We start from the raw sequence: 20,471 nt of genomic DNA on the forward strand, positions 1-20,471 counted from the left end.
CTATAAACCAAAGCAAATTTAAAAGTTAAGCACAGTAAAACCTATAAAACTAATGAAGTGCAAATTAACATTATTTTAGTGTGATAGATGGTCTTTTGCTGACATTGAATTATTGTTTGCAATATGGGCATGGAGCTGACTTGTTGCTCTACAGGTTTCTTGGCAGCTTTCATTACCATTGGCTTTCTTCTACATTTCTTTTCAGCATGTTGAAAACCCAACATTAGTACAATCTAGAGTGAGTACACTAGGATGTTATTTTGCTTTTTAACTAGTGAGACTATCATTTACATATTTAAGTGAGTCTCTTTTCCTGGTTATTCCTTACACTTAAAGTGATGCTTGATGCTGGCTCAAATTAGAAAAACAAATGTATCTGTACATTTGTAACCACGTTGTGAATCCTGTTGCTCTGCATGGTTAACAAGTGACTGTTGCAGTGGTCCAGCATATGTTTATATTAATTTTTTTAGGTGTAAACTTTGCTCAGTTCAGTGTTGAAGCTTTTTTGGAGAACTCATGGACCCTTGGAAATACATCCTGGATCCCCATTTGAAAGATACCTTCTTAATGTATTCTTAAGCCATTATTTATTTATAACTATTACAAAAAATAATTCTTACGTATTAGAACAGGTCCTTCAAATACCTCTATCAGGAAAGACTGTTATACTAGTTATAATTACCTCTCCGAAAGCAATACATCTATATTTCTTTGAAGTTTTGTATAATTCAGATTTTCATTAATTTCAGTCCCCCTTTTAAAAGTGTGACAGTAACCAGAGGGGAAGGGTGAAGGAGGGATAAAGGTGGAAAAAGGGGAAGGGTAAAGTCAAGGAACATGTATGAAGGACCCATGGATGACGATGGGGGGTGGGGGGGATCGAAAGGGGAATGTGGGGATTGGGTAGGGCAGGGGAGAGTAATGGTGGAAAAATGGGGGTAACTGTAATTGAACAACAATAAAAAATTTTTTAAGTATAAATTATAAATGTTGTATAGAATGTATTGTTTACCTTTTTCTATAACTAGTTTTAGTATGATTAGAAAAATGTTAACTCCTAAAAATGTACAAGTCATGGAAGACAATAAAACTTATAGAAATGGTGAAGAGTGATAACCAATGACATTGTTTCCTGTGATTGTGTTGCTATAAACATTCAAGTGTGATTACTCTCAGAATAATTGACTGTTGTCTTATTTCTCTTTCCTTTCTTGACTTCTTTTTGCCCTTCTTTACTTCTTTTTCTCACCTTTGAATCTTACACTACCCTCATTATTCCTTTCTTATTACTTTCTTTTAAATCCAAATGCTCCTGTCTTTTCACATCTCAATTCACCCATAGTATGGCTTTATTCATTTGACAGCTCAGTGGTTTGAGGAAGTAAAAGGAAGGACACAGCAAGACAACTTCTAGTCGCATCTGACCATTCACACTCAACCGGCAGTTTTCCAGGTGCCTCTAAATAAGGGTGGTTCCTGACTGGAGCTTGGCTGAGTAAAAGGTTATGCTTAACTTGCCTGAAAATACTCACTCCTCAGTACTCTGAAGCACAAAAACACGACTTCGGGGCAGCCCAGACAGCTAATTATTATTTAGCAAGCATTCATATAGTATCTTGTAAATTCCAAGCAATCCAAGATATATAGAAATGAAAAGACAGCCCTTCCTTCTAGGGACTTTAACAACACACCATGGTATTATAATAAAGATATTTAGGGAGTCAAGTTTCATCACAGAGATACAATTTGAACTGGTTCTCAGAGGATAGAGTTTTGCCAAGTGGAACAGTATTAGAGGAAATACTTGTACATTCCAGGGAGAAGAAACAGTTTATGAACAGAATAAATTGTAAAAAAAAACTATGAAGTCTTTGGCTGTTAATAATGTTTTAACCTCCTCTTGATATGTACCTTCTTAAGTAGGGGTCTGAGGTGGGTTCAATAAACATTTAGAATTTAAAATCTCATAACTAGTTACTGCTAAGCTTATAATAATTATTATTTAGCTGGTTCATCAAAAAGTTTGAATGCTGGGATCAAAGCATGCTGCTTTACAGTGTGCATTTGCTGTTGCACATCTGGAGATGACTGTTATGTGACAAAAAGGAAATTGTCAGGAAAAACTTGTAGTTAGAACAATTGCACATGAATGGGATTCTTCTTTTTGCCAGAGTTTCAGTTTCCAAAATTAAGCAAGTTTTACTTTGGTTTCTTCTATAGTCAGGAAAAGAACCTTATTTCTTAAATTCTTGTGTATTCTTGCCTATTTTTGTGATAACAAAGAACTGTGATTTTTGGGTGGGGGGGCTCAGATCTCAAATTACAAAGTTTCTTTTTTACTCACGGAATTGTCATTTATGCACCAAATTAGCACTGTGTTTTATCTCCTATAAAACCTTTTCCTGCAGCTTTGCTTTCACTTCCTCTCTCCACCGGTTTAGTCATATGCTGAAGATTTTGGCAATTGGTTGGGGTATTGGGTCAGCATTTTTCACTGTGGAAGAAGGAAAGGTTGGGAACAGTGACATGAGGATACTTGTCACATTTTCCTTTCCTTTTTTGATATGTGACCCACATGTAACATTACAAAAGTTTAATGAGAACCTTGACTTGTGAATTTTAGCCTAGTATCCTGGAGATGGACTGTGTAGGATGACACGTAGGTGGATAGTTCCTTACTAAAGTGTCCTTAAAAGCTGTGTACAGTAGTGAGGACTCTTGACTCTGACTCTGGCAGTGTGACAGATTTTAGGAAGAGAAACAATGGCCTCCAAGAGTCACAGGATTGGGGGAGGAGCTTTGCAGTCCATTTCCCATCCTCCTTGATAATTGACAGATTCTTCTTGGGTGCCTTTAGGAAGTATCTGTGTATGGTGTTTAATATACCACCTAACACACTCTCCCTTTCTTCATTGACTCAGAAACTGAATTCAGCTTAAGGAACTCCAGCTCTTTCTGCCAGCCTATTTATTCCAAGATTGAAATCCAGTGTGGGTTTAATTGTTTGTGTCAAATCTGCTTTAAACTCTTGGGCTAGAAGCAAATTATTATCATTGTATAGCAGTAGAGCAAGTAAAACCCAGTAATAGGTTCTTAAAAAGCCATCATGTCTTGAAGTGAAATAGACTACTCTTGAATAGGTTCATCGTGAAGGGCTTTGGTCTTGAAACTGTCAAATGTGAAACTGGATTTTAGATCATGGAATCCTGGCTAGCTTCTAGGGGCAGTTTCAGTCCTTAAGCTCTACCATCAGCCATTTTATCCTAGGATTGACTTTGAGGTTTTCTTCTCAAACTTCCCATTTGGGTGCTTCATATCAGACCTTTGTTAGCAAATAAATAAAACACACCAGGGTAGATGGTCATATTTCCTTTGCATAAGTGCCCTGGGGAGACATTTTTTTTCCTCAAGCATAATTTTGATGACTGGAGTTTCCTGTTTCGGGGGTGTCAGTGTTAAGCAGGCAAAGCTGGTAGTTATTGCCGTTGAAGTCATTTTACAAAGGCAGGAAGCCAAAGATGGCTCTTTGGACAGAATTTCATCCAGTATAGCTTCTCTTTGTAAGATCTATTATAAGTTAAAATTGTTTTGACACTGTTTTAAAGTATACATCTTTGTTTCCAAACACAATTAGTGTTGAAAAATGAAACCACCCTGGTTAAGACTTCGGTGGCTTAGAAAGCAGCTGCATCTGGTGCTTGCTAACAGTGTTTGCTTGGTTCATCCCTTGGTTTTATAGGAGCATGAATACAGATGTACACTGAGCTGGTAAAAAAAAAAGGTCAAATCCAAGGTTTCAATTTTATTGATGAATTTCTGTTGTGCTTACCACTGACAATAAACTGTGTTCTTGGTGAATCTCACTTGACCATCCTATGGATAATGTTATAGCTGCTAATCAACTCAGCAGCTATTTCTTGACTGAATTATTTTACTTGCACTCAAATTGAGAAGTTATTTTTACTATTTATCTACTAGTTTTTAAAGAGCAATGGCTTTAACTAGGTTTACAAGATATTAGGCCAGGATTCCTTATTCTTTTGCTTTCAGTGCCACATAATGCTGAGTAGACAGGCAATTTTGCAATGTTTTTTTTAAAGTTTTGGAGGGTTGGCTTTAATTCAAGCAGTTACTTTGTCATGGCAAACACTAAAAAAAATTTTGGTGACTTACAGGAACTACCCCAAATATTAATGAAGTTAATTCTGAGTAACAGGATTACACATGATATATATTTCCTTTATACTGTTCTTATTTTTAGTGGTGAGCACATATAACAAGAAAAAAAACATATATAAAAAAGAAAAAAATTAAAACAAAATATATTATACATAGCTATAGTCTTTCATTTGCTATGTAGTCTTTCTGAGCTTCAGTTTTCCCCCATCTGTGAAACAGAGATTGACCTAAGGGCCTACTCAGTTTTAGCATTTTAAGTTTTGTGATTTATCTACCTCTTTTTCCTGTCTTTTCAGCCTCTCCTCCAGTTAATACTGGCATTCAACATCATATTGTTTCTGCCATTTTAAAATAAGGAATTAGATACCTTCTCCATATTCCCAGGTCTTTCTTCCACTTTTCACCCTAAACTTCTAAAAAAAGGTATCTACACTTACTCTCTTACCTCCTCAGTCTTCAACTCACCCCACTCTGCTTTCTATCCCCCCACTGCTAAGATCACCAGTGAACTCACATCAAAGTCCTGTAGGCACATTTAGTACTCGAGCTCTGTTACCTTTCAGCAGAATTTGAACAGTTATCTTCAGCCCCTTAATGAAATCTCATCTGGCTTCTGTATCATCATACTTACTGCTGTAACTTTTGAGTTTTCTATGAAGAGTATCCTCTTCTCCCTGTTCATGTACCAAGGCTACTACCCCAGCTCATTCTATTTCCTTTTTGGCCTAGATATTTCTATGCTAATAATTTCTAGATAAGAACAGCAGGATTCTTTTCCGTGTTCCAGAATTCTCAATTCAGTTCCTTGCCCTATTACATACCTGCAGGCTGACAAAAAAATGTAGACTCATAATCTTCCCTCCAAAAGTTGTACCTCCTCCAACATTATTTATCTCAGTAAGTGGCCCCACAAATCATTCAATTTCATAAACCTAAAATGTTGCTCCAGAATTCACTTATTCCTGCATCTACCTTTTTCTCCTTCTCTGGTGCCACATCCTACTCCAGATTCTTGTCATATCTTATTTTGCCCCCAATAGTTCTTTGAAGTCTCCTGCCTTCCTCCCATTCCTCCCCTTACCCCCCACCCAGCCTGTTCTTTCCGAGTTACTTTTCACACAGCAGCCAGAGCTGTCTATTATCTTTTGAGTCGGATTTATTGAGGTTTGATTTATATACAGAAAAAATCTTTTATTTAAGTGTACAGTTCTGAGTTTTGACCAACACATGCAGTCATGTAACTACTATTACACAGTATTTCCCACTGTTCCCACTGTTACAGAACAAAGGGGGGCCAAAGGCAATATACTGTTACCCAAAAGGAACCCCTAGGTTCGTTATGTCTGCCACCTTATAGAAAGACATCTCTCAATGCCAGAGATTCGTGAAAAGGAAAGGAAATGTTTATTTAATGCTATACAGACTTGAAGTAGTGACCTAATGTCTTCATCAAGATCCCAAAGTCCCTTAAAACACCCACAAACACATACAGTCCTTCCTTCCCCTTTGCCCAGTCTGGGGTACCATATCTCAGGAGAAGAAATAGAAGTCTGTGGCTCAGGCAGCCCCTGGTTCTTCCCAGTAATTCGTCTCGGCTGGAAGGCCTCCCTTGGTTCCCAGCACCATCAGCTGTGTTGCCAGGATCTCTGCTAATGCTGGGTGATGGTTCCCCCTTCTAAAGCTGCGGGGGTCCCCACTCTGGCAAAGCCTCGAGGTTCTCTCTCCACTGCCCCAGCCTCGTGGTCCTCTCTGCACAATGGCTGCGGGAGTCTCCACTCTGGCAAAGCCTTGTGGTCCTCTCTCCCAGGGCTATGGGAGTCCCCACTCAGCCAAAAATGCGTGGTTCTCTCCTCAGTGGCTGCAAGGAGGGAGGTCTCCACTCTGCCAAAGCTGAGTGGCTGTTCTCTGCTAAAGCCAAAGGGTGATTCTCTCTGGCAGGGCTGCAGGAGTCCCCACTCTGCTAAAGACCGAGTGGTTCTCTCCTCAATGGCTGCCGAGTCTAGGTTTAAATCCCCACGCCAGTCCTCCTCTGCAGCCCCATTTCTGACTCCTCCCACCATAGGCTACACTTGCCAGCACTCTCACATCTTTCCAGCTTTACTGGGCTGCCATCGTGAATCTGGGCAGGCGTGGCCCCATGTCATGGAGCCAGTCTTCTCCAAGCTCTCACGCAGGCGCTGTAACTTGGGGGATCTGCCCCCCCAGTTACACCTTGGTGGGGAAGTTACTTCCATTCCCCTGGCTCAGAGCATGGCCACAGCTATTTAACGTATCTATGTAACCAGTTAAAGGTTATAGATATGTTAAATGACCATGCCAGAGGTTAGCTGCAAAGCTGTTGCTATGCAAAACAGCTCTCAATGGCCCCGTTCCATTTGTCCCTTCCCCCAACCCACACCTGTGTGGGGGAGGGTGAGGACATCCTAATATTTCCTGGACACCCTGAGTTCTGGACCCCATTCCAAATCTCTATTTGTGCCCCTCCCTCTTGGCTGCACCCTGTTACACCAGTGTTTGCCTGTAAGCCTTTATGCACAGGCTTCAATGTAAACATCACTGTTCCTTTGTCTCAGGGTGAACACCTAGGGGCATGGGTGCTGAGCTCCATTGTACGTTGTTAAACTTTATAGGAAACTGCCAAACTGTTTCTTTTTTTTGTATTTTATTTTTTTGTTTCTGATATGAAAATTACCTAATTGCAGTCAAGATTCTAATTGTAATAAAAGATTCAGAATAATATTTCTTAGGATTCTTCATATGTATGTTCCTGAAAAAACAGATTCCTAAAATAACTTTAAGCATCAGCCTTTAAATATCTGTTCATAGGTGCTATCTCTTTTTACTTTTGTGAAGAATTCATATTTGTATAATTGTAGATATTTATTTTACAGATTAACTTTTTGAATTATGAAATTTTTCATATTACACTGGATGCTTTGGTCTCATAGAGGACTGGGAACACACCATTATTCCAAGTTTTTTACAGAGTGGCTGAGCCATTTGCACTCCTACTAGCAATATGAGAGTTTCAATTGCTCCACATTCTCCCTAGCACCAGTTTTTGTTTTAATTTTATTTTAACCATTCTAACATGTATAATGGTAGCTCATTGAAACTACAGTGAGCTACCATTCCTGTATGACTAATGATATTTAGCATCTTTCACATGTTTATGTGAAATCAGTATATACTTTTGATGAAGTATATGTTTAAGTCATTTGTGTATTTTTAATTAGTATTTTATTTTTGTTGAATGTTCAAAGTCCTTTATATATTCTGTATACAAAGCCAGGTATATACTTTGCAAAAATATTCTCATCTGTGGCTTGTCTTTGCATTTGTTTATCAGTATCTTTATCAGAGCAAACATATTTTATTTTGATGAAGTTCTAATTATCTTTTTTTTTCTTATATAGATCAGTCTTTTGGTGTTGTATCTAAGAACTGTGCCTAACCGATGGTTGCAAAGATTTTCTCTTATGTTTTCTTTTAAATTTTATACTTAGATCTGTGATCCATTTTGAGTTAAACTTTTGTTTATGGGGCCTGAGGTAGAGATTGAGATTTCTTTTATTGCCTATGGATGTCTAGTTCTAGCACATTGGTTGAAAAGAATATTCTTTTTGTCTTTGTCAAGATCATTGTCTATATTTGCATGGGTCTATTTTTAGACTCTACTCTGTTCTCTCTATTCTGATCTATGTCAGGGGTAAGCAAACTTTTTCTGTAAAGAACCAGTTGGTGAATATTTTAGGTTTTGTAAGTCAAAAGGCAAAATCCAAGATATTGTGTAGGTACTTGTATAATAAGAGAAAAAACAAATTTCCATGAATTTTTGACAATTTAAAATATAATAATTGAGTATAATTTTTGTGACACAGTTCTGCTAATAAGAAGAATGGAATTGGGGGGTGGTGAGATAACATTTTGCTTACTAAGGACTCAGAATTAAGTGTTTCTTCTCATCAAAATTAAATACAAATGTTCATCTATTAATACATATATATAATAAAGTTTTATGATTTTTATCATTGAAAACTGTGTTTTCACACTGGTGATAGATGTAGCAGTGGGAATTTTGCAATCTTTAGAACACTAAAAAGCACTGCAAAGTGATGAGGGAGTCACCTACAACTGTTCATAGCTACTCAACTCTTCATTGTAGCACAAAAGTTGTCATAGATAATATGTAAAGAAATGAACCTGGCTGTGTTCCAATATAGCTTTATTTATGGGTACTGAAATTTGAATTTCATGTAATTTTCACTTGTCAAAAATATTCTATTGATTTTTTTCAACCACATAAAAATTTTTAAAGCATCCTTAGTTTAGGGACATAGAAAAACAGGCTACAGGCTAGATTTGTCCTGTTGTCTGTAATTTACTTAATCCCATGTCCCCATTCTGTGTTCTTATCCTTTGCCCACACCACACTGTAGCTTTATGCTAAATATATTTCAATACTTACCTAACTCTTCCAACTTTTTTTCCTCAATATTGTTTTGTCTATTCTAATTCTTTGCTTTTCCATATAAATTTTTGAATCAGCTTGTGATTTCTGCAAAAAAATCCTCCCTGGATTTTGGTTGCAATTATGTTAAATCTACATAGTACTTTGGGTACAATTAACATCTTAACAGTATCAAGAGAACAGGGTATATCTCTTCATTTATTTAGGTATTTGATATCTTTTACCAGTGTTTTGTACATTTCTGCATATAGATTTTAGACATTTTGTTAAACTTATACCTAAGTTTTTTGTTTTTAGTTAGAGCCATCTTTTTAAAAATGCAAATTGTATCATGTTGTTTCACTTGTTTAAAGCCCTCCAGTGGCTTCACACTCCTCTTAGGATAAACCCTAATCTTTAAAAGTGTTGCGTGGGTCTCCGGCCAGCAGTGTCCACGGAACGCTGTGGATGACTCGATGATAAACACGCGAGAAAAAACAACATGCACAGAGACAGACCAGTTTCTGTGGGGAAGTAGGGACGGAATGGCCACCCCCCCTAGTGGGGAGCGCGCCGATTTACAGTCCATATCTGCTTTTATTGGGCTCATTTTGCATAATAATCCAGGTAAAGTACAGTACTCATTAGGGGGAAGTAAGGAACCACAGAAAACAAAGAACTCTGCCGGTCTGTTGAGTCGGGGTCAAAGAGCTGTAAGACTGAGAAACAAACTAACTTCCTCCTAAGACCCTTCTCATTCAACTGAGAGCATTCTAAACAAAGAAGGTTTCACAGTAATTTACATGTTCCTTCTTAGGCCTGATCACCCGGGGAATCCGCACTTCTCAGTACCGAGCTGCACCACCCTGTCATTGTTTCAGGCTTAGGTGGAGCAAGGGAACTAAGGCAACTGAGAGACAAGGAGGTTTTCTCCCAGATGCTGAGAACTCAGGCTATATCAAAGCCGAGGAGTGAGGGTCCATCACCCCCTTTTGCTGCAGCCCCCCCAAGTCCTTCTTTTGGGGGGCCTCCCAAAGAGATCGTGACTGTCTTAGGTCGTTCCCCCTGTGGGGAATCTTACCCGTCTTTGGCTAACCGACCAAGCTTTTTGGGGTTCAGTTATGAATAAAGCAGCAGAAGCAGCATTCCTGCCAGGGAGATAAGCTTTTGTCTCCTTGCTGGTTTACAGTTCCAAGAGCATTCCCTTAGCCTTAGCCTTAGCCTTAGCCTAGGCGGGGGTTTCAGCTTCTGATACCAGGCAGGGCGGTTCCCAGCATAAAAGCCTAAAAAGCCTTGTTTGATTGGCCCCAGCTTTCCTTTTTTGGCCTAATTTTATGCCATTCTTCTCCTTACTCAAAATGTTCTAGTCTCAGACTAGCAGGACATTGTTTTATCATCTTAGGGGTATAGCTTCTAACATATTAAAAGAGTAAATAAATGCTTTTAAACAAACACTTGAGAAATAAATTTTAGCCTTTTTGAAAAAGGCAGTTTAATGATCTTCAGCTAATAATGAACTTAGATATGGACTGAGTTGTTGGGCTCTCTGTATGGAATTCTTTGATCTTTAAGTCTGTATTTCTTCCACTGAGGCAGAGTTTTTTATAAAAGACTTAGTTTTATTAGTTTTTATTGTTTATGAAAGATTTAGTTTTGCATATATTTGCTAAAGAAAATATTTTTTCCTTCCTTATAAATGTGCTGAAACTTGACAAAAAAGGTTCATTTTCTGGCCAAAGCAAGGATTCTATTACTGCCATACAGAAGTGAAGTTAAACTTTTCAATTATTAAAATAGTTCTTATATGTACGTATGTACTGCCAACTTTATCATAATATCCAACATAGAAATGTAAGACTAGTGATGTCCTGTGGGAAGGTCCGTAGCTATGTGCTTAAGACAAGAGAAGAGAGCCATAAGATTCTTTCTTTTTTTAATTACCTTTAAACCCAGGAAATTTAATCAACCAGTGTTTATTCAGCACCTTATGCTAGATATATACAGATGAATAAGATACAGATGAATAAGGTATAGTTCGGGACTTAAAGAAGGTCAGAAACTTCTTTAAGTGAGGAAAAAGTTAAAAATGAAAATGCTTATAAATGGAGATATGTCTAAGTGACTTCGATAGTGCCAAGGAAAAATAAGTTGTCCTGTGGGATTTAGGGTATGAATGATAAGGATACTTAATTTTCAAAACATAAAGTTAGAAGGAAGACAAAGACCATATCATGAAAACTTAAGGGACTTGTATTCCATTCTATAACTAGAGATTCCAATACCTCAATGAACAGATAATTACCTGGAGAACTTATTTTAAAAATCAGATCCCCAGACTCATTTCTCAGAGATTGACTAGGTATATCTAGGATGGTTTCCCAGATGATTCTTACTCAGCTAGCAATCTCTAGTTTGCAAAGTGACATTTGGTAGCCAATACAGTAGGTAAGATTGAGCCACACAATAGTTAAGCTATAGATGATCATGTTAACATTTTACAAAGCTAAATCTGATGGTGGTATAGGACAGTGGAATCATCAGAGAATCTTATTAAAATACAGATTCTGATCTAGTAAATCTAAGATACTACCTTTCTAACAAGTTCCCCATTGAGGTTGGTACTACTTGACTGAGGGTCACACTTCAAATAACAAGGGTAGGATTGGAATGGGGTGAGGCTAAAGACATGAAGATCAGTTAACAGCCTATTGTAGACATTTAGGCAAATTAATTACAGTGTTGGTAATGGCAAGAATGAGTTCTAGTGAAATATAATAAGTAAAATTGGCAAGACTAATTTAGGGAATTAATAGGACATGGTGTTAGAATTGAGGGGAGAGGTGTCAAGAATGGTCTGAAGATCAATAAAAATAAAGAAAAAAGTTTAAAAAAATTGTCTGAAGGTTGAAGTTTAGCTGTCTAAATGGATGACATTAATTGAGTTAGGGTAGAAGAGGAAGAAAGTGGCCTAGTGGGTAAAGAAAAGCTGGTTAGAGTAGAATAGGTTTTTGTTTTTTTTGTTTTGTTTGGTTTTAAATATATTTTATTGATTATGCTATTACAGTTGTCTCATTTCCCCCGCTTCATTCCCCTCCACCCTGCACACCCTCTCCCACCCACATTCCCCCCCTTTAGTTTATGTCCATGTGTCATAAGTTCTTTAGCTTTTACATTTCCCATACTATTCTTGCCCTCCCCCTGTCTACTTTCTACCTACCACCTATGCTACTTATTCTCTGTACCTTTTCCCCCTCTCTCCTCCTCCCACTCCCCTGTTGCTAACCCTCCATATGATCTCCATTTCTGTGGTTCTATTCCTGTTCTAGTTGTTTGCTTAGTTTGTTTTTGTTTTAAGTGTGGTTGTTAATAATTGTGTTTGTTGTCATTTTACTATACATGTTTTTTATCTAAAACAGGGCTTGGTGATGATGAACTCCTTTAACTTGACCTTATCTGAGCAGCACTTTATCTGCCCTTCCATTCTAAATGAAAGCTTTGCTGGATAGAGCAATCTGGGATGTAGATTTTTGGAGTTGAAAAAAGGGGTAGCCAGAAGATTAGTTTTGAATGTGATAACTTTGAGGAGACTATGAGATATCCAAAATGTAAAGGGTAGATAGAGGAAGAGGAACTCACAATACACCAAGAAGTCTCGGGCAGGTTAGTGGGTAGCAGTTTCAAAGGCATTCCCAGGAGAGGAAGTTCACAGTATCATTTCCATAGAGGCATCAAACAAAAGATTAGATATGGTTCAACAAAAGTGTGTAAAATAACTTTCCAGTTAGTTTTTCTCTCAATCTTTTAATTTAAGAAACAGAGCCAATTTTTTTATGTCATTCATCATGAAAAGCTTCATAGTACCTTTTCCATTCAGATTTTCTTCTTTTTTCCCTTTCCCACAGATGATACTTAACAAGAGCTGCTACGATACATAGGGGAGGTGAACACTACCAGATGAAAGTTTTGCCATGCACTGAAAGGAAAGTATTGTCTGTGAAGTTCTATTTTCTAAAATGTCTGCTTGTAATACCTTTACTGAACATGTTTGGAAACCTGGTGAATGCAAGAACTGTTTTAAACCTAAAAGCTTGCACCAGCTCCCTCCAGAGCCGGAGAAGACACCCATTACCCACAGCAATGTGAAAAGTAATGCCAATCACAGTAACAATCAGCGTATCAGGAACACCAGAAATTTCCGGCCTCCTGTGGCTAAAAAACCCACGATAGCTGTGAAGCCCACTATGATGGTGGCAGATGGGCAAAGTGTATGTAGTGAGCTTGGCATTCAAGGACACTGTGAGAACAAACCTGTCATCATAAGGAGGAACCCAAACACGACAGCTTTGAATAAGAAACCACTCAATAATAATAATGAAAATGATATTGAAGGAATTAGACATATTTCTAAACCTTGTGGCAATAATGATAATGCAAAGAAGATACTAAATAACAACAATGGGCTAACCGAAGTGTTGAAGGAGATAGCAGGCTTGGATACTACCTCTCAGATAAGAGGAAATGAAACCAACTCCAGAGAAATATTCTTAGGAAGAATAAATGACTGCTATAAACGGTCATTAGAAAGAAAGCTTCCACCAAGTTGCATGATTGGTGGGATAAAGGATACTCAGGGCAAGCACGTAATTCTGAGTGGGAGCACAGAAGTGATCAGTAATGAAGGGGGCCTGTTCTGTTACCCAGAGTTTTCTAGTGGTGAGGAGAGTGAGGAAGATATACTTTTCAGTAACATGGAAGAGGAGCGTGAGAGCTGGGATGAAAGTGATGAAGAGCTGTTGGCTATGGAGATTCGCATGAGGGGACAACCTCGCTTCGCTAACTTTAGGGCAAATACTTTGTCTCCTGTTCAATTCTATGTGGACAGAAAGTGGAATACTGTTCCTCTGCGAAATAAGTCTCTGCAGAGAATCTGTGCTGTAGACTATGATGATAGTTATGATGAAATCCTGAATGGTTATGAAGAGAATTCTGTAGTTTGTGGACCAGCGTGCACTCAGAGTATGGTGTCATCTGACTCCACATCACCAGATTCTTCTTTAACAGAAGAATCACATTCTGAAACAGCCAGTTGTTTATCCCAGAAGACTTGTAATGGGGGAATATCTCCTGGTAACCCAGGAGGTTGTAAGGATATGAAGGAACATGAGCCCAATTATGAAAGTCTCTCTGGTAACAGTGAGGGGAAGCATTCATCACAAGCACCAAAAAGCTCAGTAAAAATTCCAGAGACTCACAAAGCAGTCCTTGCTCTCAGATTAGAAGAGAAGGATGGCAAGATTGCTGTACAAACTGAGAAGCAAGGAAGTAAAGCCTCTACAGATATTGCTGGGCAAGCAGTAATCATAAACCTCATTCCTGTACAAGAACAAGCGAAGCCCTACCGTGTTGTGAATCTCGAACAGCCAATATGTAAGCCATATACTGTTGTGGACGTGTCAGCAGCCATGGCCAGTGAACACCTTGAGGGCCCTGTTAACAACCCCAAGACAAAAAGTTCATCTTCTGCTCCAAACTCTCCAGTGACACCACCTATATCGACATCAGGTAAAATAAGTGCCCAATTCCAAAAATCCAGTGCAATTCAATACCAAGAAGTATGGACTTCCAGTACCAGTCCAAGACAAAAGATACCTAAAGTGGAATTAATTAGTGGTGGAACTGGACCAAATGTCCCTCCAAGGAAAAACTGTCACAAATCAGCACCTACTTCACCCATAGCTATAAATGTTTCCTCCAAAACTATCCCTGTTAAGTCACCTAATTTGTCTGAAATAAAATTTAATAGTTATAACAATGCTGGTATGCCACCTTTTCCAATTATCATTCATGACGAACCAACTTATGCTCGGAGTTCCAAAAATGCTATTAAAGTTCCCATTGTAATCAATCCAAATGCATATGACAATCTAGCCATTTATAAAAGTTTTCTTGGAACAAATGGAGAACTTCCAGTGAAGGAAAAAACCACAAGTATGATAAGCCATACTTACGAAGAAATAGAAACTACAGGCAAAGTGTCTGAAGACACCACCAGCAACCCCACTGATTGTCCCCAAGGTAAAGGGTTTTCAAATGGTACAGAGCGTAAAAGGGGCTCAGTGGCTCAGAAGGTCCAGGAGTTTAACAGCTGTCTCAACAGAGGTCAGTCTTCGCCACAGAGAACCTATAGTTCCAGCCACAGCTCCCCAACAAAGATCCAGAGAACCACTCAAGAACCTATTGCTAGAACAGAAGGCACTCAGGGGTCTCAGATGGTAGGCAGTGGCAGCAACAACAGGGAGAAAGCAAGTACAGTGCTCTCTCAGATTGTGGCTTCTATTCAACCTCCACAGTCTTCTCCAGAAATGCCCTCGTCAGGCCATAAAGCTTGCAGTGTAGAAAAGCTTTATGCAATTCCTCCAGATGTCGATGCTCCTAAGAGTACACCAGTCCGGCCCAAATCTCTCTTTACATCTCAGCCCAGTGGTGAACATGAAGCACCTCAGAACACAGAAAATCTTACCACTGAAGTACAGAAAGATCCACTGACAAAGCCAGTCACCTCCTCCAAATTAGTAACTAATCCCCAAAGTGAGCCACCACCTCCTTTTCCCCCACCACGCTCTACTTCTTCCCCTTACCATGCAAGTAACCTTCTGCAAAAGCATTTCACCAACTGGACCAAGTCAACCAGCCCTACCAGGTCAACAGAAGCTGAATCAGTTTTGCACTCTGAAGGTAGCAGGCGGGCAGCTGATGCAAAACCTAAACGCTGGATATCATTTAAAAGCTTCTTCCGCCGTCGGAAAACAGATGAGGAGGATGACAAAGAGAAAGAACGAGAGAAAGGGAAACTGGTGGGCCTAGATGGCACAGTCATCCACATGCTGCCCCCTCCTCCAGTTCAACGCCATCAGTGGTTCACAGAGGCAAAAGGAGAGTCTAGTGAGAAACCAGCCATCGTCTTCATGTACAGGTGTGACCCTGCTGAAGGCCAGTTCAGTGTGGATCAGAATAAGGCCAGAGCAGACCAGTCCCCAGTCATGGAGAAAAGTGGAACACAGGATGGGTTTCTGCAGGATTCCCAGGAAAAGAAAATGAGTCATTCTTCTCCATCACAGATTCCTAAAAAAATTCTCAGGTATGTGAAATAGACTGGCAGAATGTGGGAACTTTTTTTTTTAATTTAATCTTTATTGTAGTTTTTTCCATTACAATTTAGTGTTCTTATAGCCCCCTTTCCCCAGCAATCACCACACTGTTGTCCATGTCCATGAGTCCTTTTTCGTTTTTGCTCAATCCTCTACTCCCTAACCTCCCCCCACCACGAGATGCTATCTGTTCTTCATGTATGAGTCTGTCCCCATTTTCCTTCTTAGTTCAGTTTGTTCATTAGATTCCACATATGAGTGAAATCATATGGTATTTGTCATTCTCTGACTGGCTTATGTAACTTAGCATGTTTTCCAGGTCCATTCATACTGTCACAGAAGGTAAAATTTTCTTTCTTTTATGGCCAAGTAGTATTCCATTGTGTAAATGTCCCATGGTTGTTTTATCCATGTATCTACTGATGGACACCTGGGCTGCTTCCATATCTTGGCAATTGTAGTAATACTACAGTGAACATAGGGATGCTTATGTTCTTTTGAATTAGTGTTTTGAGTTCCTTCAGATATATTCCCAGAAGTGGGATCACTGGGTCAAAAGGCAGACCCATTTTTAATTTTTTGAGGTATCTCCATACTGCTTTTCACAGTGGCTGCATCAATCTGCATTCCCACCAACATTGCAAAAGGGACCCCCTTTCTAGCCAACACTTGTTGTTTGTTGACTTATTAATGATAGCCATTCTGACAGGTACGAGATGGTATCTAATTGTGGTTTTAACTTGCATTTCTCAGATGATTAGTGAGGTTGAGCATGTTTTCATATGCCTATTGGCCATCTGTATGTCCTCTTTGGAGAAGTGTCTATTCAAGTCCTTTGCCCATTTTTTAATTGATTTGTTTGCTTTTTTGGTGTTGAGTTTTGTAAGTACTTTATAAATTTTGGACATTAACTCCTTATCAGATGTATCAGTGAGTATGTCCTCCCATTCTGTGGGTTGCCTTTTTATTTTGTTGATGATTTCCTTGGCTGTGCAAAGTCTTTTTGTTTGATGTAGTTCCATTTGTTTACTTTTTCTTTTGTTTCTCTCACCTGGGGAGATATATCCAACAAAACATTCTGAGATTTTGCTGCCTATATTTTCTTCTATGATTTTTATGGTTTCAGGTCTAACATTTAAGTCGTTAATCTATTTTCAATTTATTCTTGTGTGTGGTATAAGAAGGTGGTCTCATTTCATTTTTCTGCACATATCTGTACAATTTTTGCCAGCACCATTTATTGAATAAACTATCTTTACCCAATTGTTTGTACTTGATTCCACCATTGCATATTAATCAACTATAAAGGTGTGGTTTATTTCTGGACTGTCTATTTTCTTCCATTGATCTATGCATGTTTTTATGCCAGTACCATGCTGCTTTGATTATTGTGGCTTTATATTATAGTTTGATATTAAGTAACATGATTTCTCCAACTCTGTTGTTTTTTCTCAAGACTGTTGTTGATATATGGGACCTTTTGTGGTTCTATATAAATTATTGAAATATTTGTTCTAGTCCTGTGAGATACATCATTGAAATCTTCACAGGAATTGCATTAAATCTATAGATTGCTTTGGGTAGCCTGGACATATTAATGATGTTAATTCTTCCTATACATGAACATGGTATGTTCTTCCATTATTTGTATCTTCTTCATTTTCTTTCATCAGTGCCATAATTTTCTGAGAACAGGTCTTTTACCTCCTTGGTTAGCTTTATTCCTAGGGATTTTATTGTTTTTTTGAAGCAATTCTGAATGGGATTGTTGTCTTAATTTCCCTTTCTCTTAGTTTGTTATTGGCATGTGAAAATGCAATTAATTTCTGAATATTAATTTTGTATCCTGCTACTTTGCTGAATTCATCTATCAGTTCTAATAGTTTCTTGGCAGAATCTTTGGGTTTCTCTCTATATAATATCATGGTCTGCAAATAAGACAGTTTTACTCCTTCCTTTCCTATTTGGATGCCTTTTATTTCTTGTCTGATTGCTGTGGCTATGACTTCAAGTACTATGTTGAATAGAAGAGGTGAAATCAGACATCCCTGTCTTGTTCCTGATATTAAGGGAATGCTTGTAGTTTTTGCCCATTGAGTATGATGCTGGCAGTGGGTTTTGTCATCTATGGCCTTTATTATGTTTTGGTATGTTCTCTCTATCCCACTTTGCTGAGAGTTTGTATCATAAATGGGTGCTAGATTTTATCAGATGCTTTTCTGTTGATACAATCATGTGGTTTTTATCCTTCATTTTGTTTATGTGGTGAATCATATTTATTGATTTGCAAATATTGTGTTAACCTTGCATTCCTGAAATAAACCCCACTTGTTTATGGTATATGATCTTTTTGATACATTTATGTATTTGGTTTGCTGATATTTTGTTGAGGATTTTAGCATCTATGTTCATCAGTGATATTGTCCTATAATTTTCTTCCTTTGTAGTGTCTATATCTGGTTTTGGAATTAGGATAATGCTGGCCTTGTAAAATGGTTTAGGAACCTTCTCTCCTCTTGAATTTTATGAAATAGTTTGAGAGAGTGGTGTTAGTTATTCTCAGAATATATGGTAAAATTCACCTTGAAGCCATCTGGTCCAGGACTTTTTGTTGTTGTTGTTGTTGTTGTTTTTTATTACTGCTATAATTTCTCTAGGCATAATCTATCTTTTCAGGTTGTCCCATTCTTCGTTGTTCAGTTTTGGAAGATTGTGTATTTCTAGGAATTTATCCATTTCATCCAGGTTTTCCCATTTGTTGGCATATAGTTGTTCATAATATTTTGTTACAGTCCTTTGTATTTCTTTGTTGTCTTTTGTTATTTCTCCTCTTTCATTTCTGATTTTATTTATTTGGATCCTTTCTCTTTTTCTTGATGTCTAGTTAAAGGTTTGTCAATCTTATTTATCTTTTCAAAGAATCAGCTCTTGGATTCATTGATCTTTTGTATAGTTTTTTTAAAGCTGTTTCATTTATTTCTGCTATGATCTTTATTATTTTCTTACTCCTCACTTTGGTATTTGTTTCTTGTTCTTTTTCAAGTTCCTTTAAGTGCAAAGTTAGATTTTTTTATTTGAGCTTTTTCTTTTCTTTTTTTTTTTTGTTTTTTTGAGATAGGCCTGTAATGCTATGAAAATCTTTCTAAGGATTGCTTTCCCAGTGTCCCACAGATTTTAGATTGTTGTGTCCTCATTTTCATTTGTTTAAGGTATCTTTTGATGTATTCCTTGATCTCTTTGTTGATTCATTCATTGTTTAGTAACATGTTATTTAACTTCCACGTCTTTGCTTGTTTTTCAGGGTCCTTCTTGTGACTGATTTCTAATTTTCATGGCATTGTTGTCAAAGAAGATGCTTGATATGATTTCAGTCTTCTTAAATTTACTGAGACTTGTTTTGTGTCTTAACATGTGGTCTGCCCTAGAAAACGTTCCATGTGCATTTGAAATGTATGTATATTCTGCTTTGTTGAGTTGAAATTCTCTGAAGATATAAATTAAATCCATTTGGTGTTGTGTGTCGTTTAGGGACACTGTCTCCTTGTTGATTTTCTGCCTAGAAAGTCTATCCATTGAAGTCAGTGGGGCATTAAAATCCCCAGCTATGACTGTATTTCTGTTGATTTCTCCCTTTATGTCCATCAAAATTTGCTTGACATATTTAGATGCTCCTGTGTTGGGTTCATAAATGTTTACAAGTATTATACCCTCTTGTTGGATTGTTCCCTTTAACATTACATAGTGTTCTTTGTCTCTTATCATAACCTTGGTTTTAAAGTCTGTTTTGTCTGATATAAGTACTGCTACCTCACCTTTTTTTTTTCCTTTTCCTTTTGCATGAAATATATTTTTCCATTCCTTTACTTTTAGTCTGTGTGTATCTTCTGATCTGTGGTGGGTCTCTTGGAGGCAGCGTATGTATGGATCTTGTTTTCTTATACATTCAGCTGCCATTTGTCTTTCAGTCTGAGCATTTACATTTAAGATGATTATTGATAGATACATATATAGTGCCATTTTATTGTTAGACTGTTTTCCTCTGTTTTTCTTTTCTTTCTCTTTTTCTTATTATTCTTAGAGCAAGCCCTTTAACATTTGTTGCAGTACAGGTTTGATGTTAACAAATGCCTTTAGCATTTTCTTATCTGGGAAGCACCTTATTTCTCCTTCCATTTTAAATGATAGCCTTGCTGGGTAAACTAGCCTTGCTTAGGTCCTTGCTTTTTATCACCTTGAATAAATCCCACCACTCTCTTCTGGCCTGAAATGTTTCTTTTGAGTAATCAGATGACAGTATAATTAGTGCTCCCTTGCAGGTAACTACCTGATTTTCTCTTGTGGCTTTTAGGATTCTCTGCTCATCTTTAAGCCTTGTCATTTTAATTATGATGTGTCTGGGTGTGGGCCTCCTTGAATCCAATTTGTTTGGGACTCTCTGAGCTTCCCGGATTTGTGTGTCTTTTTCCTTCACCAGATTAGGGAAGTTTTCAGTCATTATTTCTTCAAATAGGTTCTTGATCCCTTGCTCACTCTCTTCTTCTGGTATTCCCATGATGCGGATGTTGTTACACTTCATGTTGTCCCAAATGTTTCTTAAGCTCTCCTCATTTTTTAAAAATTCTTTTTCATTTTGCTTCTCTGCTCGAGTGTTTTTTTTTTACCGTGTCTTCCAAATCATTGATTTGATCCTC

The 20,471-nt window shown here is 37.9% G+C and overlaps 1 protein-coding gene across 2 annotated transcripts in view; it reads left to right on the forward strand.

Moving 5' to 3' along the window:
* The window catches only part of PEAK1 (pseudopodium enriched atypical kinase 1), a 179,297-nt gene that overhangs the window by 68,269 nt on the left and 90,557 nt on the right, over positions 1 to 20,471 (forward strand). For both annotated transcript variants that reach the window (XM_045848432.1, XM_045848433.1), the window contains exon 2: positions 12,535 to 15,770. In XM_045848432.1, coding sequence (XP_045704388.1) covers positions 12,646 to 15,770 — 3,125 coding nt within the window. In that variant the 5' untranslated portion in view covers positions 12,535 to 12,645. The remainder of the gene's footprint in view (positions 1 to 12,534; positions 15,771 to 20,471) is intronic.

This window comes from Phyllostomus hastatus, unplaced genomic scaffold, assembly GCF_019186645.2.
Source record: "Phyllostomus hastatus isolate PE091 unplaced genomic scaffold, TTU_PhHast_1.1 phas_contig_62, whole genome shotgun sequence".
NCBI lineage: Eukaryota > Metazoa > Chordata > Mammalia > Chiroptera > Phyllostomidae > Phyllostomus > Phyllostomus hastatus.